Source organism: Primulina eburnea, chromosome 3 (assembly GCF_022965805.1).
Source record: "Primulina eburnea isolate SZY01 chromosome 3, ASM2296580v1, whole genome shotgun sequence".
Classification (NCBI taxonomy): Eukaryota; Viridiplantae; Streptophyta; class Magnoliopsida; order Lamiales; family Gesneriaceae; genus Primulina; species Primulina eburnea.
The window spans coordinates 700101-721104 of NC_133103.1; the positions used below are offsets into that span (position 1 = coordinate 700101).

General features: G+C 35.0%; 5 protein-coding genes across 20 annotated transcripts; 3 read left to right on the forward strand and 2 right to left on the reverse strand.

Moving 5' to 3' along the window:
* Window positions 1-149: 149 nt before the first annotated feature.
* On the forward strand, window positions 150-2879 carry LOC140825044 (uncharacterized). Of its 3 annotated transcripts, none has more exons than XM_073186525.1 (4): window positions 150-254; window positions 333-526; window positions 1615-1737; window positions 2435-2879. In XM_073186525.1, the coding sequence occupies exons 2-4, from the start codon at window positions 370-372 to the stop codon at window positions 2650-2652; spliced, it is 498 nt and encodes a 165-aa protein (XP_073042626.1). In that variant the 5' UTR covers window positions 150-254; window positions 333-369; the 3' UTR covers window positions 2653-2879. The 3 variants fall into 3 exon arrangements, with proteins under 3 accessions (XP_073042626.1, XP_073042628.1, XP_073042627.1); XM_073186527.1 differs by having other exon boundaries at window positions 175-252; window positions 319-526; XM_073186526.1 differs by lacking the exon at window positions 150-254 and having other exon boundaries at window positions 273-526.
* A 1012-nt stretch (window positions 2880-3891) lies between these two features.
* LOC140825046 (probable histone H2A variant 3) lies at window positions 3892-6194 on the reverse strand. The gene is made up of 2 exons (XM_073186528.1): window positions 5954-6194; window positions 3892-4440 (listed from the first exon to the last, which is right to left on the reverse strand). The coding sequence occupies exons 1-2, from the start codon at window positions 6062-6064 to the stop codon at window positions 4144-4146; spliced, it is 408 nt and encodes a 135-aa protein (XP_073042629.1). The 5' UTR covers window positions 6065-6194; the 3' UTR covers window positions 3892-4143.
* A 394-nt stretch (window positions 6195-6588) lies between these two features.
* On the forward strand, window positions 6589-9604 carry LOC140825047 (cytochrome b-c1 complex subunit 7-like). The gene is made up of 4 exons (XM_073186529.1): window positions 6589-6775; window positions 6854-7011; window positions 8880-8927; window positions 9333-9604. Exons 1-4 carry the CDS (start codon window positions 6679-6681, stop codon window positions 9399-9401), a joined length of 372 nt encoding a protein of 123 aa, XP_073042630.1. The 5' UTR covers window positions 6589-6678; the 3' UTR covers window positions 9402-9604.
* A 3328-nt stretch (window positions 9605-12932) lies between these two features.
* On the forward strand, window positions 12933-15989 carry LOC140825049 (BIIDXI-like protein At5g11420). The gene is made up of 3 exons (XM_073186546.1): window positions 12933-13149; window positions 13853-14350; window positions 15241-15989. Exons 1-3 carry the CDS (start codon window positions 13074-13076, stop codon window positions 15777-15779), a joined length of 1113 nt encoding a protein of 370 aa, XP_073042647.1. The 5' UTR covers window positions 12933-13073; the 3' UTR covers window positions 15780-15989.
* LOC140825048 (uncharacterized) lies at window positions 15432-20559 on the reverse strand. 14 transcript variants are annotated; one of them, XM_073186534.1, is made up of 7 exons: window positions 20348-20558; window positions 19118-19600; window positions 18093-18714; window positions 16844-17104; window positions 16579-16700; window positions 16263-16356; window positions 15432-15723 (listed from the first exon to the last, which is right to left on the reverse strand). In XM_073186534.1, exons 2-4 carry the CDS (start codon window positions 19565-19567, stop codon window positions 16962-16964), a joined length of 1215 nt encoding a protein of 404 aa, XP_073042635.1. In that variant the 5' UTR covers window positions 19568-19600; window positions 20348-20558; the 3' UTR covers window positions 15432-15723; window positions 16263-16356; window positions 16579-16700; window positions 16844-16961. The 14 variants fall into 14 exon arrangements, with proteins under 14 accessions (XP_073042635.1, XP_073042637.1, XP_073042639.1 ...); XM_073186536.1 differs by having other exon boundaries at window positions 16263-16379; XM_073186538.1 differs by having other exon boundaries at window positions 16263-16700; window positions 16844-17049; window positions 20348-20559.
* Between the last annotated feature and the right edge of the window lie 445 nt (window positions 20560-21004).

The following is a 21004-nucleotide window of genomic DNA, read 5'->3' on the forward strand; positions in this document are numbered from 1 at the left end:
TACTCATAAATTAGTAAATTACTTTATTTTTATCATAACAATATATTTTCAGAAATCAAAATCAACAAAATGAAATAAAATATTTTAACGCTTGGAAGGGGTATGATATAAGGGTCAAAATGTCATTTCATGCGAGAATATAGAATAATAACAAAGCCGCCGTTTATATCTTCCACGGCGCAGCCTCCAGTTTCATCGTTTGCGGTACCCCCTCCGCTCGGCCTCCGCTCCTCAGCTCCTTATTTCCGTGCAATGTACTTTTTCTTCTCTACGTATATTTGACTACATAAGCACTGAAAATTGAGCTCCCTTGTTTTCATTTCATTGTGCAGATAACTTGTCTGAGACGAAGGAGATTACCAGTTGATAATGGGGGTAAGAGGCCGAGAAGTTTCGATTTCATTGGACGGTGTGAGGGACAAGAATCTGATGCAATTGAAGAAGCTCAACACTGCTCTTTTCCCCGTTCGGTACAACGATAAGTATTATGCCGATGCCCTCACCTCCGGTGAATTTACCAAATTAGGTTTGTGTTCGTTTTCCGACTGGATTAGTTTCATTTCCAATTGAGCTAACTGGGTTTTTCATTGCTTTGTCATATCTCGAGTAAGTTCGAAAATCGTGTTCTGTGTCGCTATGATTGGGAAAAATATTAGTTTAAGTGTGTTTCAGGGTTAAGAAAAACTATGATTACCCGTGCTATGTGTTCAATTTAATGGCTTTCTGCTATTTTCAGAACGTGAACGAATATGCTTCAATGATACATGAGGAATATATTTCTCTTTACATTGCATTGCTTTAGTCTTCCATCGATTCCATACCATACCCCTTGAGACCCACAGAAAGAAGATGGTTACCTAGTCTTCTCACTTACGTGAGTCGTGATCCATCTACTGCAACTCCATGCAGGCTGCAGCAACAAACTTTTTAGGTTGAATTCTTTCCATCATCCACAGAATCTGAACTGGTGTAGGAGCAATTCGTCTCAAGTTTATATATCATGAAACATAGTGAGGCAAGAAGATAGGAAAATTCTCATAAAACTTGGCCATTTGTGAAAAAATGAATGAAATTGAGCATAGCGGAGGGGACACTTGGTTGGTGTATGGGTTCACGGAGGACAAATTTTTTCTTCCCGTTCCACCTAGCCTTAGATTAGTTAATTGGTAACTAGGAACTAGCAAGCATGCCAAGACTGTAAGTTGCTGTTATGTAATTAAAAGAAATGCTAATTTGTGCCAAAGAGGTAATTGTAGGGTAGAAAAGAATGCAATGTTTTTTTTATAAGAAAAGACAAAAAAAAGAAAAGAAAACAGAATGCAATGTAAACTCATGGCGCCAGGTCAAAGGGGTACCTGAGCAAATAGAACCATTGATTAGAAGTACTCCAACTTTCTCCCAGTAAGGTATCTGATAAAAGCATAATTGGAAAATTTAATGGCTGGAAATGCATATTTTGTGATAATTCTACAAGAATATTATTGATCAGACTGGAAAAATACTAGCAAACGTGCTTGCTTAAAAATTAAAGTCATATTCGAACAGGCATGATGATCAGTCTGTGACAGATTTTACTTGTGTTTCTGACTCTGAAGTTTTTCTTTATATTTTCAGCCTATTACAGTGACATATGTGTGGGATCCATTGCATGCCGTCTTGAGAAGAAAGACAGCGGTGCTATTCGTGTATACATAATGACGTTGGGTGTATTGGCTCCATACCGTGGATTGGGTGTTGGTGAGTATTTTGATCCTCTTCCATTTTATTTTACTTCTAAAAAGTTTGGATTAATGTCTTGTATGGGCTGAACTGATGAAAAGTTGCATACAGATAGTGGAGATGATGTTTAGTCATAATGGTTTTGTGTACAATTTGTTTGAACATATGGGCACAAAAGTGGACCTCTGGAATTTGATGTCCACCTTGATCACTCCACTTCATAATTTGTCTTCATCACACTTCATCACACAGTGTAATCAGGTTGTTACTACAAAAGCTGTAGTGACAGAATTTCAGGATATCTTAAATCATAAAACAAAGTTGTATTTTTTTTATTTAAGTAGAGTCCTTTCTCCTAATATACAATAATTTTAGTAATCGATGAAGATATTTTGGAATCATGTAAGAAGTTAATGAGTTTCCTTTATATCTTTGATATAATTTCATTTTGATTTAGTTTTAGGAGAGATTTTTTTATCAAAATTATCTTAATAAATATTCACCTATATAAACAAACAGGTGATGATAAAAGTTTTAGCCGGCTAGGTAGTGTAGAATGGACACAGGCCTTCAATTATGTTATTTCTTTCTTCTATCTCCACTATTTGTAATTCAAATATGTATTATCTAATTCCAAATGGTGCCCACTTCTTTTGTAGTATCCGCGGGAAAAAAAGCTCTTTATGTCCTGACTTCATTCATTGATGTGGCGTAGGTTCGAGGTTATTGAATCATGTGCTTGATCTTTGTGTGAAGCAGAACATTGGTGAGGTTTATTTGCATGTGCAAACGAATAATGAGGATGCGATCAAGTTCTACATGAAATTTGGTTTTGAAATCACAGAAACAATCCACAACTATTATACAAACATTACTCCACCAGACTGCTATGTGGTTTCCAAGTTCATTACCGAATCTCAAACAAAGAGATAACTACTTGGATCCAGTTTCTCGTCTTGATGATTATCATGTTACGTTGATGGACCAATTGAAACTTTACTCATTCTGAAAATCGTCCATTCGGTTATGGTAGAAATGAGTCGAAAGAATTGAAATATGGCTTCAGTTTTCCGGGAGGGGTTTTCTTGTAGAAGACAGCAGTTGCAGTTCAAAATAGATAATTCATACTTATATTTAATTTCATTTTAAAATGTTTTTATTATTCTCTGTACATCTTTTATATACTGGCCGGCTCATAAAGGTATACGGGTACTAAAATTAACGGCTTGATTTATTTTCTGGGCACCTTTAAAAGTCTAGTAATCAAAGCACTATGCTAAAAAAATTCAATGGAATAAAAACATAATGATAAGTATTAATAAATTTAACAAAATTTATACATCTTTTTAAATTTAGAAATAGAAATACCCTTTTTAATTCAATTAACTATAAAACAATAAAAATTTGAAAATAAAAAAAAAATATATTTTTGGTTTTGAATGATAAACATAAGCACAATAAAAAATTATATCCTTAACCTTCCAATTCTCACATTATTTATATCAAAAAATTATTTCTTTAAATTTCATAAGAGAAAACCAAAATATAAACAAATTAACTATAATTTCCAAATAAACATGATTGATTGTTTTAAAAAATTAAATTACAATGTGGTTTTCTTAATTTAAATAAGATCGAATTTTTATACTCTTTTATTAATGTTTAAGAAAAATCATAATTATTTTCTAAAAATTGATAAACCACCAACTTCTCAAGTTATACCTTGATTACATTTTTCTTTGAATGTATATGGTTTCACCATTCATTGCTTTATATTAGAAAGATATACTTAAAAATAATCAAAACTTAATTTTGCATCTGTGACAAAAGGGTACTCGATTTTGGAGGGATTTTCTGTATCTGTGAACTGTATTGTAAAGAGAGTTGTCGCAAGGGAATAATGGCAAATCTAATCGTAGCATGAAGGTGAATTTATCTCAGCAAGTTGTTAGTTTTCGAAATTGTTGGCATTATTGTTAAGGAGTCCACGAGCGATTATATTCAGATTGTGGGTTCGCTTTGATGAACAAACCAAACGAAAAAAATAATAATAATAATAATAATAATATTAATATTATTATTATTAATATTTTTATTATTATTATTATTATTATTATTTTGGAAAAAGGATCGACCGAACAAATCGATTTAATTTGGATTGCATAACCAAAAGCAACAAAACGCAATGTAATATTACACATGAAATTGATCACTCAAGTAATGTCACCAAAATCACACGTTATAGAAAACAAACGCTATCCGCCATGTTTCTTTAAAGTTCTAAACTTGAAAAAGAAACAGAAGCCATAAACTCCAACTTCATAACATGAGAATAAACTAGTATATAAGTATGTCAAAGTCCTAAGCTCAAATCTTGAATTGCACCTGCCACTGTTAACTATGTTTACTCAAGAATATTGATTTCTACTCCTTGGAGGACTTGTTGATGAGTGACTTGTGGATATGTGGTATCACTCCGCCACCAGCTATCGTTCCTTTGATAAGAGTATCGAGTTCCTCATCTCCACGTATTGCCAGCTGCAAATGACGTGGTGTGATACGCTTCACCTTCAAATCCTTGCTAGCATTACCAGCCAACTCTAACACTTCGGCAGTTAGGTACTCTAATATAGCAGCAGAATAAACAGCAGCTGTGGCACCAACTCGTCCATGAGCTGTAGCTCGCTCCTTCAGGAGCCGGTGAATTCGGCCAACAGGGAACTATAGGAGTGTAAAATTAAGTAATATCTACTAATCTCCCATTGCAAAGCAAACAAAAGCTTATTGTTACGTTATTACTTTTTAGAAAGAAAAAAGAACTCTTCGATGTATATTATAACAAAATTCCTGGGAGCCTGTAAAAGTTTAGCAACGTGTCATCACACTGGTAAATGAATCATGGTTCTTTTTTCATATTCGAATGAAAATAAATCATTGGCAGTCTAAATCATTCTTCTTTTTTGCGACAAATACATACCCCAGTAATATCAGCAGAAGACAGTAGTATTCTTTTCGGTTTTCGGTCTTATTTACAGAAAATTGTTTCTACATCTTAGAATACATATGAAACCTTCAGACAACATACACTTTTAAAATCTATTATTGTTACTCTTAATAAGTACTGCAACAGGCTTGAAATGAATCAAATGTGCAATCTTGGTACCAAAAAGACAACTAATATTAATTATTCTATTGCCTATATGCTGCAGTTGCGACACTCAAAAAAACATTTTATACAATTTGGGTTGCACTCATGCAAGAACCCATTCTCACACACAAATTCCACAGACTAGAAACATCATCACATACAACATATCCAATGACTAAAAGCTACCAAAAAGCTATGAAATCCCATTGTAACACTCAATAGCTCAATGCTTTTAGCATAGTTATTAAAGGCGCAAATAACACTAGAAGCATACGCACCCTGTACCCTAGGCTCAAGAACAAAGTTGAGGCATGCACCCTATTGATGTGAAACACAGGCTCGCATTTAGTAAAAGTATTACAAAACTTAGACTTACAAAGAAAATTATATCACGAGGAACATGGTTAGTAATTAACAAATCATTGATCAATAATAAACATAATCTTTGAAATATAAACACATGTAAATGCTTATTATATTAACTTCAATCAAAGTGTCCATTCCTTTAACTTAAACATCTTAAAGGCGTCAAAGCACACCACTGTCATACACACCTTGGGCAGATCTCTCGGGGTAAAAGTTGCACCTTGCCGAACCTTGAGTTTAAGCACATTCCGTTTCCGCCTTTACTAACTATAACTTAAAGTCGATAACTATTTTCTGAGACTTTAGTGTGCGCTAGTTCACAGTTTTTCTTCAATTCCAACCACACGTACAAACATGATCTGCTATTAAATTACTTAATTCAAGGATATACCAGAACCAGAAAAAAATTTAAAAGGGAAATACAACTACTCTTTCCCACTAAATTTTCAACAAGAACACAACATAATTACAGAAAATCACACAAGAAAAAACTCATCAGTTATAAAAAAGGAAATTACAGAAAAAAACTGTAAAAATAAAGTGAACCTCTTAAACCCCCCATAAACATGCGGGAAAAACCAAGAAAAAGAACACAAAAACAGAAAAAAACCAACGAATTATGCACACAAAAAATAGTGCGCGGGGTTAGAATAACGTCGGAATCGATTCCTTTCCACCAGAAGAAAAAAGAAAAAAACAAGAAAGAGAGCAGGAATGAACCTGAAGTCCAGCGCGAGAGGAGCGAGAGGTGGGCTTCTTTTTGTCCTTGTCTTTGTCCTTTGATGCTGGGGTTTTCCCCGTCAACAGACCCTTTGCCCCTTTTCCAGACATTCTTCAGATCTACAAAATTTCAAGATTTAACGAATAAAATTGAATTTCAGCGAAGACGAAGACGAGGAAGAAGCACTCTTTCTCGGTCTACGAATCAGGATTTTGGATATTGCAGGGACCGTGTGTGTATCAAATATATATTCATCGGGAGCGATTCGGGCTGTATGAAAAATATCGTTTAATATATATGGTTGTGAAAAATATTATTTTTTATATTTAAATTATTATTTTTTTAAGTAAAAAATTTATATTTGATTCATTATGTTATGAAAAAATATTATAGAATATATATTGATTTGAAATAAAATATTATTATTTTATTTGTAAAAAATATATTGCGTAACGTATACAAATTTGAGTTAAAATTATTATTTTTAGGTCAAAATTGTTATTTTTAACTGCATATGTGCTTTTTAGTTCATTTTCTTTTAATGTAACTCTTAGGGTATATAAACGGGCTTATAATATTGGCCAAGTAACTTAGTTAACGGGCTTGATTAATGGGTCGAGGAGTTTGGAATATATGGCCCAACTAAGTGCTCCAAAGGTCGTTCCATTATACACCCAAAGCGCAAACGGAATGAGCTGCAGAAATTTCTAGACGCAGTGAAGACATGCTGTCCTCCCTCTCCAAATGGCTTGTGGACCCGAGGCGCAATCCGCTCGCCGCTATGCACATGAAAGCCATCTCCGGTCGCCTCCGGAAATATGGTACTGATAAGATTTGCTTATGCGTGTGTGATTTTATTTTTACGATTTTTTTCATTTGTTTTATGATGTTTGAATTAGGGCTACGATACGATGATTTGTACGATCCGATGTACGATCTGGATATAAAGGAGGCGCTAAATCGGCTGCCGAGAGAGATCGTTGATGCGAGAAACCAGCGCCTGAAGCGCGCCATAGACCTCTCCATGAAGCACGAAGAACTTTCTGAAGAACTTCAGGTGAATTTTTAGCTTAGTATTTGTTCATGTCACCTTAACAGCTTCGAATGTTTGGATTTTCTGAGAGTAAGTAGTTGTTGATTTTGATTTGATAAATTGAGTGGATTTGGTAGTATTTCTTGGTGAATTCCTTTGTTTCTATGCTCGTGTATTATTTGAATTTGCCAGTTTCCAATAGAAAATGATTGTTGAATGAAAATGTTATCAAGCTAAGCCTATTACCGGGTTGTGTTTTGTCTCAGTCTTGTTTGATTTCGATTCTTGGAGAATGACAAAGTTTTCTAAGGTTTTTAATACCTATCATGATTCATGAGTGTGTGTGCGTGTCACATTCTCTATTATTTGAAGCCACGAATCAGAAACTATGCGATAGTGTGAAAACTTGTTTGTCTATTTATTTTTAAACTTACTGTGATAGAATCTAATGTTGGGTTGTGGACCATTTGAAATTTGGAAATAGGGTTATTGACAGATAACTCTTGTTAGCACTTACTGATTTATATCAATATGCACCTATGTTGCCTATGTTGGGTTCTGAAGAAGCTACTAAGTGTCCCTTGGATTATTAATTACTATAGTTCGCTTGATGATGCCTAGAAAAGTACTCTGATCCAATGCATCAGTATTTATCCTCACAAAATTTGCATGATAGGTGTGAAAAGCCAATCAGAGGTCTTTGAACCCTTGTGTATCTTTCTCCCTTTTTTGGAAAAATTATGTGGCTGACTTAGAAATCAAAACACTTTCACATATGTGGTATTTTTTATTCATCGTGTTCCCTGATTTTTTCTTAAATGTAGAGAAGTCTGTCATTTTCTTGTCAATTCTCTTTTTTTTTTATGCTTGTGATTACTGATTTGTACAAAACATTATTGCGGTCGTAGGTATCCCCATAAGTTTGCTCCAATAATCTTTTTAGTACATCCTCTGGATTGTTTTAGATACTTTTTTTTAATAATCACTACGTCTATAAAAATTTTGTTTATTTGGAGAATATTTGTTCTTTATTTGAAAAATAGTACCAAATATCAGCTATTGTCATGACTGGCCCGCGTAAGCATGGGTTGCATAATGGGCTCATGTAGCTACTGTATTGTATCCATTCTTGCTCTATGATTATTGTTAATCGAAGTTGCTATAAAACTTCATTGTAATCACTCATTAACCAATTCAATGCTCCTTATAACCCAGCGTGGGACTGGGAATCCTAGCTATTCTGCTCGCGCTCGTAGGTATTTCTGTGGAATTGTTCATTCTAGTGAGTGCATCTCGGTTAGCCTCCAAAACCATCACAACCTCCACTATTGAATCCCTGCACTGCTGGGCCAACCCTTTATCAAATCAACTGTGAATCAATCTTATTTCATCACTTTTCCGTACCATGTTTCTGCACTGTTGAAATTCGCAAAATCCTACATTATTGGAGCAGAAGCAAAAAGGGGCACTGTAATATGCGAATTAGATTCATTTTGTTAGAAGAAGACTGTCCATTCTATCCTGTACAAGCACCTTTTCCTCTTCTCTCGTTCGATGATAATGGCATCAGATAGTAATATATAGTCCATGCCATAGATAGTAATATATTGTCCATGCCATAGATTGCATGCAATGAGGGGACTGGAAGCTTAATTCAAATTTCAGTCTTTTAGGATTAAGTATAGTTCGATCTATCAAATTTTTTGGCGTTGATCTTTTTTCTCGCGCATTTGTTGAGTAGTCCTGATGGTCCTAATATCAATGTGAACATTTTATCTGACTGCTTGTGTTCCATTTTACATTTTCCAATGCACTGTCATTAGAGTAATTAGATAAATTATAGACTTTTAATATTCTGTGTGCGCTAATAATCCTATTGTTCGATATGACAGTCTATGCAGACACCATACAGGAGCTATCTTCAGGAGATGTTAACTATTGTAAGTATTTTATGCCGTGTTATTGTGCTTAGTGCGAAACTATCATTTTAAAGTAATTGAAGTACTATATTTTTTTCAATTTTTTATTTCCTCTATCCACCAGGGTATTGCAAAATATATCATATCGTGTCTCTGTTTTCCTTTTCTTGCCTGATTACTCCTGAGATGTTTTGCATGTATACATCTGATGCAAATTGGCTAACAGAAATGGTGCTGAGTTGCCTCACCTGTTTTGAATCCAAATGGGGGTGTAAATAACCAAATCAAACTGTATTAGCTTTTAGGCCAATACCCTTGATGTCACTGTGGTTCTTAATTTGCCTCGACCCCCAACCCCCAATTTTATTAATTTTCAATACTTAGTACTGGCTAGTATTTATTTCTTCCTTCATAATATCACTGCAGGTTAAGCGAGAGAGAGCTGAGCGCGAAGCACTTGGTGGTTTGCCCCTTTATCAGCGTAGCATTCCCTGAATGGATTTGCGATGATCAAAAATAAGGAACTTGACCCTTTCTGAGAAGTGGACTATAATGTGTTCTTTTTTTGTTTGGTTGATATTTGATGATCCGTTGGCTGACTTATATGTTAGGCGTTTGTTTTCCGTGTGGTTGTAAAATTTTACCAGCAGCTCTACTGGATTTGGTGCTTGCAATAATAAATTCACGGTCTTCGTCAATTCTTAATGAGTAATTAGTTTATTTTTTTAGGGAAATAACGGTTTTACTTATATGGGATTTTTAAAGTGTGGACAAAGGACTGCCATCATTTTTACATGGAAGTTGCAACTTCGAGGAGTTTAATTTTAAATCTTCTGCACTCAAAAGGTATTACAGCCTTTGTTACATTGATTTTTAGGTGATGTGTTGGCTTTTTTTTCTTTACACCATTAAGTTGGGGAAATTTTACACCCGGTGGGATGCATATCAATGGCCAAGACTACACCGGTGTGTTACGTGCAGCATAGCATCTGCCAATAAGTTATATGGGAAGGGGTGGAGTGTACGAGGCAAAACCTAAGATGAAGTATAGGCGAATGAGATTGACAGTGCATTTTTTGATAGAAAACTTTATCGACCGAAGGACTTCTAACTAAAGAAAATAGACATGTTAGGATGTGGTAGATTGAACTGATTGATTGGAGATTGTTTGAATTTAGTAGTTAAGACATGGAAAATGTGTATTGAGAAAATAAAAAAGTTTTCTTTTCAGATAACTTCGAATGCATTTGTGTTTTAAGAATTCAATTTGGGAAAGAAATTTTCTATTTGCCAAGTGTTCTTTTTTGTAAATGTGCCCAGCGAAATATAGACGACGAGATTCACATGATACGAGATTCGTTGTACTTCTATAAACGTGACTGCACATGTATAAAATCAAATCATACCATGGTTTGTAGTGTCATCTAGGAGGTTGAATTTGATTTCTCAAAGCTGAGATATGAAGAAATAGAAGAAGTGTTTGCAGCTACTTTTGTGGACATTCCATGTGATCGCTTGCATGCTCATCCTTTAATGTAAGGACTGGTTCTTGTATTTAATAAATCACCTTCCATTTTGTATCTCTTCAATATTTAATGATTAAGTAATACAACTGAAAATCGAATTTCTTCTAGTAAAAAACTCTGGTTCAACTACCATGTTCAGGATTCTCAAGATATGTTCACTGCATAACAGGATCATGAGACTTGGGCATCGACAATTATAGAACCCACTCATTCCGACGCCCAAACACATGCACTTGTTTGTTTCATCATCGGCGAAGAAGTTGGAGATACTCGAGCAAATATCCTCCAATGCGTTCATGTGGAACTCCATCGATCTGGGATGCAAGGCTAAGCTTATAAGGTCTTCTAGCCTGAACTGAGTGAGGTAATGACTTGTACGCCTAAGAGTAAGCTAAGTGAATTGATGAGGTATTGGCCTCTTATCATAGGAGCATCGTATAATATTCATAGATGTTCGGATTTGGATCATTTGTCGTGGGATTAAGCACAACATGCATTTTTTAATACAAGATTATAATTTCATCATGTTGTCAGATGAATTTGAAAAGTTGTCAGATGCATTGAGATGATCTCGAATAAAAGTAAACAAAACCATGTGATATGCATAACTCTACACCAGAAAATCCACACCATGTTCAATCTTGAATATGCCAAATAATAGTAGTACGTATTCCACAAGTTAAAAAGCTTATTGAAATATGATAAATTAAATGTTTTTAGATACATTTCAAATATCATATGCCTGAATGAAATAGATTAAAATTCGTGAATAATATTTGCAAAATGTAATATAATATTCATGATTTTTCAATCAACAAAGATCGACCATCTATCACTTTTTTTGAAATTTGTAGGGATAAACCTCTTAAAGGAGATATTTCATTAGAGAATATTTGCAGGACACCATATCTAATATATGCATGAAGAGAACGATAGACACAGAAACAATTTAAATGTTAGATTTAGACATACCCAATTTAATCATGCAGCCGACACTGAATTTAATTAATATAGGTTTGTGTTGATTTATGGGAAAAAAACATAGGTTCATTTTCTTGAGGAGCTGCGGTGCATGAATATTTCCATTTCCTTAAAGAACTATTAATTCTCTATCAGCTGCAAAATTAATGCAGTTTCCCTACATCTCTGTATCATAAATGTACATTTCATCAGTGAAAATGGAAGCCATGCATGACATCTTACCTAGGGTTTAATTATGATATATTATTATCGTATAGTTCTATCGATCATCATCGTTACAATTTTAGTGATCGAAAGATATTCAAGATCAGGACAAGATAAAAATAAAATTATAAATACCGTTGCCAGATATGTTCCAGATTTGTGAGAAAAGCAATTTCAGGTTTTGGTTTATTAAATTTTTATATTTTGATCTAATTATATATTGGCATGATATCATATAAATCGACAATTTCTGATTCAACATCAGTATTTTTTTTTTATGTCATTTTAGTATTTTGTAATGTCACATCATCATCTTTCAGTGTCACGTCAACATTCCAGTGAAATATTACACAAAAAAATAGTACACAATAAAACCAAATTTTGTAAAATAAGAAAAGTAAATAAACCCCAAAAAAATATTTCCTCGAACCGTGTTCTTGTTTGCCCAAATGCTTATTGTCACTATACTATTTGTCAACAATGACCATGTTGAATTTCGTTGCCACGGCATATCATCAAATGAAAATGACAAAATGCTGGTTTCATTTTAGTCCCATTTGTTTCTCAATTTGAATTTGCATCAATGTCAAATAATTGGAACCCAATACTTTACTATAACTGACAAACTCTCATTTTATTTTTAAATCATAGCAATGCATAGTAATAAATAATAATGACCTGAATATTTTATTTAGCAAATGGATCACTTGAAAAGAATATACCTGAATACAATACAATATTTTTTATATATATAAAAAATTTTGACCTCGATATATGATCCTACATTGGGGACGACGTGTTTTTGATGGAATGAAGCATAATTTTATTTTTTTAAAAAAAAAATTTTAAATTGCACAAGTCTATATTTTCTTATCAACATAAATATGTAATAATTTAGGTATTCCATAGAGTGCGGTAGAGAGAGGAAGCGATAGATGAGGCTGAAATTCTTTACGGGGCCATGTTCATTAACCTGAAGGCCCAAACTTAAAGAAGCCCAAAACAACCCACTTCTCGCGGTTTCGGATTAGGTCTGATAGATTTTATGGTATCTAACATATTTGCTCCATAATAATATTGGCCCACTTATTTTTTACTGGGCCCTTCAAATCTCTTGAAGTAGAAAATAAAAAATAAAAAAAAAGAATAATATTGTACCCAATCAAATTCCTTTCCACCCATATCGCAGCAGTTGGCTCGCCATCTCTCTCCGAAGGGCAAAGTGGTCATTAAATGCGCCCATGTGAGGCTACTGAACTCATCATGCAAGAACCTCTGCGCAAAGTTACACAAACACCCCTCGTAATAGAAATGGGACTTTGGACACCAACGTAATTAAACCCAGAAACGAAGCCCATTTTCGAACTCTGGCATGCATAAAAAGGCCGATTCAAAGCATCGTATAACCCGACACAGCAACGCCTTCTACTATTAATTCTCTGTGCAACAGCCAAGAATGGAGGGTGGTTTCACCATCTTTTCGGTGCTACTGTGTGTCGCCACTTGCCGCTTCGCTTTTGCCTTCATAGATGGTAAGCTTCTATTTTGAGATTTCTCTGTCTTTTCGTCTCCAAGAACTTGAATTTCGATGCATTTTGTTGATGACTAATTTTCCTGTTTTGGTTATTTAATGCTCGGAATGTTGGTTGTGGGTGTACTTGTGGTGTTCTTTGCTGTAATGGGCCAAGGTTTAATTAGGCATTCATTTACTTTCACAAAATTGATTTCAAGATCTTGGAAAACTTTGAATTTCATTGATGAAACTTCTTCCTTTGCACGCTTGAATGGTTGATGGATGGATTTTTTTATATTTAGAATGTAATTTGAGACCAATGAGTATTTATTCTATCCTTACATATTCATGAAAAATTATTAATTTATTATCAGAGAGAACGACACTCCATTATATTTCCATGTGCCGAACTTTATTTTATTGAAATGATAATATTCCACAGCCATTCATTGAAAAAGTTTGGTGTGATCACTTCACCTTTACAAGGATTTTATACGCTGGCCAAGAAAATTAGTTGAAGTTAGCCAGTTGGCAATTTTCTGCCACATTATATTGTATTTATCATTATTAATTTATGAGTAAAAAATTTTCATAATCAATACATATTCACAACAGATTGCTTCCCACAATATTATATGATGCATCTCTTATTTTAATAACGTGGCATGTTTTGTGAGAGACTAAAGCTAATGTATGCATTGTTTTGTACGTACAAAATGAAGGGCCACTAGAAAACGGCAACTTCGAGGAGACTCCAAAGTGCTCGGACCTTAATGGAACCGTTGTGCTTAAATCCAATGCTATACCACATTGGGAGACTTCAGGCTTTGTTGAGTACATCAAAGCCGGGCAAAAACAAGGTGACATGATACTAGTGGTGCCCGAGGGGTTTGCCGCGGTTAGGCTAGGAAACGAAGCGTCCGTTAAGCAGCGAGTAAATGTCAGTGTAGGAAGTTTGTATGCAATAACATTTAGTGCTGCTAGAACATGTGCTCAGGCCGAGGAGCTAAACGTGTCAGTGAAACCGGACTTCGGGTTGATGCCGATTCAGACATTGTACAGTAGTAATGGTTGGGATTTGTACGCGTGGGCGTTCAGAGCCGTTTTCGATGTGGCTGAGATCCTGCTTCACAATCCAGGAAGAGAAGAAGATCCGGCATGCGGACCGCTGGTTGATTCTATTGGTATTCGGGTTTTAAATCCTCCTAAAGCTACTAAATGTGAGTTCAGCATTAAATTTTTTATTACCGCCATTACCAATCTTCTGTAACTCTGCCTCTGCCACTCTATTTACAGAATGTAGTTGAATGAATTTACCACCAAAGCTTAATTCAAAAAGTGCTCCTAAATGTTTGGGACGATGTTTCGGTTCCGGAATTGATTGTATAATCATCTTCCCAACTCAAAAAAAATAAAACAATGGTCCTAAAAAGCACAAAGAGATAGCTAATCACATTTCATTTCCCATTCAGGAAATCTATCAACTGACTATAGGCACAGCTACTTATGCGTGTTTTGTTTTAGAAAGCGTGTTGGTTCTTCAGGCATTTACTCTTTAATCATTCATCTGCCATTAATTTATTTGCAGATTTTCATTATTCATTTTTTCTGTATTTCTGATTATGCCTCCAGAGGTGACATTAATGCTAACAGATGGTTTTGAATTTGCTGCATTTAGTTCTCTATACAGCAAGGACAGACATAGATGTGCATCTTTAAACGAGTAGAGATATGGGCACGCTTCATTTTTATACATGACTGTGATAGGACATAAACGCATAGATTAGCCACTTAGGTGGGAGAGATTATCAAACTTATTTACTCATAATTTGCACTTAGTGAAAGTTGGTAGAACGTGAACCTTTATGCAGTTTTATAACGTGGATCCATGCGTTATTATTGCTATCGGCCATGGCAATTTCACAAGTCATGCTTCTCCATATACTGTTCTCGAGGAGAGCAAAAATGTGCATATAGAACAAGGACTAGAGTATAAATCCAAAAACTAGATGAAAGTCAGGTCACATGTATGCTCTAGATTTCGAGACAATCAAGATGATTTGGAACTATAATTGCTCAATGGATGAACATATTTATTATTCTGTTGCAGCTAACCTACTGAAAAATGCCGACTTCGAAGAAGGTGCATATATGTTTCCCAATGCTACCACGGGTGTCCTAATCCCACCTAATATTGAGGATGATAACTCTGCTCTCCCAGCCTGGATGGTTGAATCCCTCAAAGCTGTAAAATACATCGATGCTGCCCATTTCTCTGTCCCACACGGCCAACGGGCCATCGAGCTCGTGGGTGGGCGAGAAAGTGCCATTGCCCAGGTTGCCCGAACCATCGTAGGGAAGACTTACGAGCTCACTTTTGCAGTCGGGGATGCCAGCAACTCGTGTGAGGGGTCGATGATCGTTGAGGCGTTTGCCGGTAGGGACACCCTCAAAGTTCCTTATGAGTCAAAAGGGACAGGCGGATACAAACGAGCCGTGCTGCGGTTCGAGGCGGTTTCAAATCGTACACGTATCATGTTTCTGAGCACTTACTACCATATGAGGAGGGATGACTATGCTTCACTCTGTGGGCCTGTTGTTGATGATACAAAGTTGCTTAGCGTTCGAAACCCCAGACGACTCGTTTAAACAAAGCTACTTCAGATCTTGGGATAATTTATACCAAGAATGTTTGGATTATGCAAGGGATTTGGCGAAGATTTTCATTTTTTATTACCCTACTAAAATGCTATTTAAATACCAACTTGAAGAATTGACAGTCTATTCATCAGGAGTGTGACTGAGTTATCAAATGTTATACTGCATTTTGAGTTAAATAAATTGGAAAATTTGACTGTAGTTGGGAGTTATCATAAATGTGTCTATTTTTGTAGTGATGGTCCCCTTGTGTGTGCAAGAAAATGCAGGCATGTTCAATTATCTGAATGGTGGAGCCAAAGTAAGTGTCGGCCACATAAAAGTACGTAAATAAAATAATGCCATCTTCATGTATAATATGTTAGCTTTTCCTTCGTTTAATAACCTAAATAATACTCGTTATAAATGATAATAAATTATAGGGTTTAAAGAAACTATACCCGTGCACACATCCGTTGAATGAGCCACGCTCACCTGAATCGTTATGTGAGTCTTGTGTTGATGTGCTATTGTGCTTCATCCTTTCCCTTGGTTTCAAGCTCCGGAACTCTCATCTCCTCGCAAAGTTCTGCGACAGGAGACACGAATTGTCTACACGCAACTTTTCTTCTGAGATACTTGTGATATATGCACATTCACTGAGAATTTTGTACAAAATGGGAGCAAGCACACTAGGAAAAAACTAGTAAAACATGCATGTAAACAGACTGAATCTTGCCAAATTTTGTCAAAAAATAACAAGGATATGTGAAGGCATCACAAAGAAGATTACACAATTATCAGAAATTACATGTTCACGAGAACACCATTTGCAGCATTCAAACTGACTAGAATCTCATGAAACAGCATGAAGACTTCAATAGCTCCTTCAATCCAAGACTTCCATTCACACAACAATCAGCCCAGCGCCAACTGATACAGATAAAAGTTGGTGAATGTACACTTGAATTAAATAAATGCATGCTGGGAACTCAATTATTCATATCTGAATTATAAAATCACTTTTACCACATTCCTCACACAATATAATAGCACAAATTCAGCAAGATAAGAACCTTGCTTTGGCTGACGCACTCCTCTCACGTTTAGAGGTACTTCCTCGTCCACCAGAAGAAAGGTATGTATATCCAGTTGATGCTGAAGTAAAATAAACAGAGATGCTAAACTGTAAATTCAGGGAAGGCTACAGGTTGTTTGCATCTGTTTGAAGGTAGACGGCTGAAGCGTCCAAAAGTTAATGCCAGGAGAGTAGTGGAAAGCCCTGGCATCATCTTTAAACCTTTGGAAACAAATTATACATGCATCCAACCATAGCCCTGGAGAATGCAGGGGAGTTGAAGATTGATCAATGAATACTCAAACTACAATTTGAGTAGCCAAATATGCACAAAGGAAATCAACTACAAATAACGTATCATACACCAAACCGAAGAAAAATAATTATTTTTAACACCCCAATCCTCAAAAATTGGAAACAGAACTAAAACAAGCATGCCTTCAGCATTTTGTGTTTATATGCATTCCCAAATCAGCAGCCAACATGCAGATGATATTGTCCTTTAACCATTCATCAAGAAATGTCAGCACTTTTGGAAATTAAAAGCAAGTTTTACCAATCATGTGCATTTTGGAGTTTATAATACATCAAAGAAATACAGAGCAACAAAAGATTACTACAGACATCTCATAATGGAAGTAGCCCTTTAAAGGATTATTGCATCATCATTCATTCAACACTTGTATGGATTTCTAAAACCTGTAAGATAAAATATATAATGCTTGCCCACAATAAGTGTCTTATAGTGGCAAGATATTTAAGCTATCACTAGCATATTCTATATTTTCAACAAATGAAAAGCGGCGTATCATATGAAAAACAAATATGAATTTAATTATTTCTTTGAAAGAAATGTATGCATTGATTAAATGAATACAAATGCGATACATATCTCTTATTTAAAAATATGTATAAAAAAGCAACTATCCGGAGAGACGTGGATATAGTAAAAAAGACAGAAGATAAGATCATAATGTTCATGTTGCCTTTTACATTGTTAAAACACAAAAAACTGGCACTAAATCCTTCAACAAAAGGCGGAGGAATCAAACAATTATTCTTTTGTTACTAAACATAAACAGAAGTTTTCGCAGATATTAGGTGCTTCAGCTCCTTCAAATGTTCATCATTTGAAATGTGGAGCATTATACGAAGATTTGTCAACAATGTTTCCTGTTCCCAACTCAAGGGACCAGAAGCATAAAAAACTTCCAGAGTGCAGCGATAAGCATGCAACTCTAACTTACGAATATCGACTTCAATTTCTTCTTTTGGAGGAAGGGAGCATCTTTTTCTCTCAATGCCTGAATAAACTGATTCTGCATCGCTAATGAGGGTGTCTGTATCTCGCCAACACTGGGGATTTAAATTACTATAACAGTTGTTTGGTAATTTATCAGTAATGCTACAACTACCCACAGAACAGGCATCACTGTCAGGACCATTTAATTCTGAACTTCTAACCCCAGAAAAGTCAAGAACGTCCTTTTGTTTTCTCCTCTCCTTTTGATTATATCCATTTGATGTAATCTTAAAGGAAGCATGCATGTTTTTTTTGCCCAAAAGTTCTCTCGGGGAAGCAACAGCATCTACCTTTTCAAGCAATGGTGCAGCAACCAGCCTCAGCTCTTTGCCATCTTTCTGAATTTCTCTTAGTTTTCGGACATTTCCATCAGGTGCAGCAATAGTAGACGACTTATACAAGCGCTTCCTCTTTCGGGGCCTTGAAGAGATCTTAGACAATTTCAAAAAAGACATGTCATCTTGATTGTTCGAACAATATTTTAGTGGTTGATTTTTAACCTCTCCATCACTTTCTGGCACCTCAAAGTTCATTCTAGCTATAACGTCCTCCCCTCCTCTGCAACACTGTAAACAGGAGAAACTAGGAGATCAGTGAACGCAAATAAGGAATTCTTCAATTATATTTACATTGAAAAGAAGAGTTCACAAGCAAGACTGATATATGGGTCTGCACTGGTATATCAATAACATTTACTTGGTGTAAAAAATTTATTTCAAAGTGGGGGCAGTGGTTCAAATAAGAAACAAAAGAAAACATAAGTCATAAAAAGATAAGCATCCAATAATAAAGATACTAACAATGAAGCATAAAAACTACAGAAAACGAGATTAACCAGATAAATCAATACATTAATGAATCCAATCTGTTGAAATCCAGATAATATTTTGGCATAAAAGTCGAAATAGACAGAAAAAAGGGAAAAAAATAATGCTTGCATTGATTGGAGGAAAAAGGAAAAAAGGGAACCTTATCCATCAGAATCCATCTGTCATCATGCCAGGTTTGTCTCATCCTGATGTTCGATTGGGTAATAATTAGTTCCTTTGAGCACCCAAGCAATCTTATCAAGTACTGATTTTGGAAGGAAGCATCCTGGAAACGAATCTCATTGCTCATATATCCGTTTTTGCCACCCAAAATCTTCAAGATAGAAGAAATATTCCATGAAGATTCATAAAAAACCTCCACAACATCACCAGTAACATAGCATTCCATCCCTTGTACAAGAGGAGGGCATGGCCTAACAAGCTTACGTGATACTGTCTCCACCAATTGTTCACTGGGCAGACCACAATAAAAGTCATACTGCACTCGATAAGTAATGCCATTGCCAGATAGTATCTCTGCAGTACGCCATGAGATTGCTGCTTCTTTTATGTTCATTACCTCTACTTTATCCCCCTTTCTGAATCTCATTATAATAATCGTGTACGATAAATATAATAAAACCTGCGGTGACAAAGAAAAGCAAGTTATTGCACAACATAACATAGAGATGAAAATAAATACTAATATAAATAACGCTGCTGAAAGACCAGAACTTCCTTCCTATCTACCAAGCGATAATACAGCAAACAAGACTGAAATTAATGAAGAAATCTATTGGTTTCTTATGTGCCATAGAAGTTTTTTAAAAAGACTTTAGTGATCCCATCTCTCTTTCTGGAACACTCAAGGTTTTTATCCATAAATCACTTAACCACGCAGAGCCAACAATTCCTAGTTGCAAATTTATCAGAAAATATTAAAAATTACATTACACCTCCATAGCCTCTGGAACAACAATACAAACTAATAATTGATTTGAACCAGTTCGTATCACAATTAATCTCTGTTGACTTAAAACCTCCAAATCCATTCAATAGATGTTGATTCAGTACTATTTTTTCCCGAAAACAAAACAGGTATGACTTGATTCCCCGTATGAAATTTCGAGAATAGAATAGTTTAAGCTATTTTCACGATTTCCCGTGTATATTAGAGATTACATACAAACCTGTTAACCAGTTCATATTCATGATCATTAACAAAATATATCTAATAACTAAATTTTCGACCAGACAATAAAGGAATTGAATCCTAAATTCAAACGAAACAAAAAGTTTTTCAAAAGGCCCAAATTTAAACAGCAAAACAGAAATCAATTTTAAAAATCAACGAACCGAAATCAAACCCTTAAACAGAAAAAACACTTACCTTTTCTTCAAAATTGGACGGTGTTTCTCTATCAGAACTGCTAGATTTGAAGGTTTTGATCTATGATTTCTCTTTAAATCAGACCTTGATCGTTGTTAGGGTTTATTTAATTTGCAAACTCAGGGCCTTAATTTTTACCAAACCACCTCATTTGAGTTGGAGCAGGAAAGAATATTATTGGCCACGCGCCTGTTGGGAAATCACCGGATTTGGTATTATCCCTTCCACAAACAAAGTTTTTACTCCCTAAGTTGAAATAAATAAATAAAATATTAGAAGTATTTAATTCCGATTAATTAATTCAATGCATAAAATTATAATTCCGAAAAGACCAATAATTCATATTAATTTTGATTATTTTTGCCTGAAACTGACCTTTAAAGAGAGAGAATTATTTTTGGTACACATTTAAGTTCGATCAATTCTGCTTATTTCAGTTATTTTGTATTTGGGGAGATAAATATTCTGAATGAATTCAATTTAATTCCGTTTATTTTTGTGCAACAAAATTAACTCATTAAATTTTGTTACTCTGATTGGTTAACAAACAATTACAATTGATATGAATTTTGATAACTGAGTTCAATTGGCAAACAATAACCAAATCCAAATATTTGTTTTTAACGTGAATTTGAACCCACATGCCACTCGGAAGTT

What these genes read in the sequence shown, in the direction of transcription:
- LOC140825044 (XM_073186525.1), top strand. Translation starts at nt 370, where the DNA reads ATGGGGGTAAGAGGCCGAGAAGTTTCGATTTCATTGGACGGTGTGAGG. An exon ending in CGGTGAATTTACCAAATTAG is followed by an intron (nt 527 to 1,614) that starts GTTTGTGTTCGT and finishes TTATATTTTCAG; the next exon opens with CCTATTACAGTGACATATGT. An exon ending in ATACCGTGGATTGGGTGTTG is followed by an intron (nt 1,738 to 2,434) that starts GTGAGTATTTTG and finishes GATGTGGCGTAG; the next exon opens with GTTCGAGGTTATTGAATCAT.
- LOC140825046 (XM_073186528.1), bottom strand. Translation starts at nt 6,064, where the DNA reads ATGTCTGGAAAAGGGGCAAAGGGTCTGTTGACGGGGAAAACCCCAGCA. An exon ending in CCTCTCGCGCTGGACTTCAG is followed by an intron (nt 4,441 to 5,953) that starts GTTCATTCCTGC and finishes ACACTCCTATAG; the next exon opens with TTCCCTGTTGGCCGAATTCA.
- LOC140825047 (XM_073186529.1), top strand. Translation starts at nt 6,679, where the DNA reads ATGCTGTCCTCCCTCTCCAAATGGCTTGTGGACCCGAGGCGCAATCCG. An exon ending in CGGTCGCCTCCGGAAATATG is followed by an intron (nt 6,776 to 6,853) that starts GTACTGATAAGA and finishes TGTTTGAATTAG; the next exon opens with GGCTACGATACGATGATTTG. An exon ending in AACTTTCTGAAGAACTTCAG is followed by an intron (nt 7,012 to 8,879) that starts GTGAATTTTTAG and finishes TCGATATGACAG; the next exon opens with TCTATGCAGACACCATACAG.
- LOC140825049 (XM_073186546.1), top strand. Translation starts at nt 13,074, where the DNA reads ATGGAGGGTGGTTTCACCATCTTTTCGGTGCTACTGTGTGTCGCCACT. An exon ending in CGCTTTTGCCTTCATAGATG is followed by an intron (nt 13,150 to 13,852) that starts GTAAGCTTCTAT and finishes TACAAAATGAAG; the next exon opens with GGCCACTAGAAAACGGCAAC. An exon ending in TCCTCCTAAAGCTACTAAAT is followed by an intron (nt 14,351 to 15,240) that starts GTGAGTTCAGCA and finishes ATTCTGTTGCAG; the next exon opens with CTAACCTACTGAAAAATGCC.
- LOC140825048 (XM_073186530.1), bottom strand. Translation starts at nt 19,567, where the DNA reads ATGAGATTCAGAAAGGGGGATAAAGTAGAGGTAATGAACATAAAAGAA. An exon ending in GATGGATTCTGATGGATAAG is followed by an intron (nt 18,715 to 19,117) that starts GTTCCCTTTTTT and finishes TCCTGTTTACAG; the next exon opens with TGTTGCAGAGGAGGGGAGGA.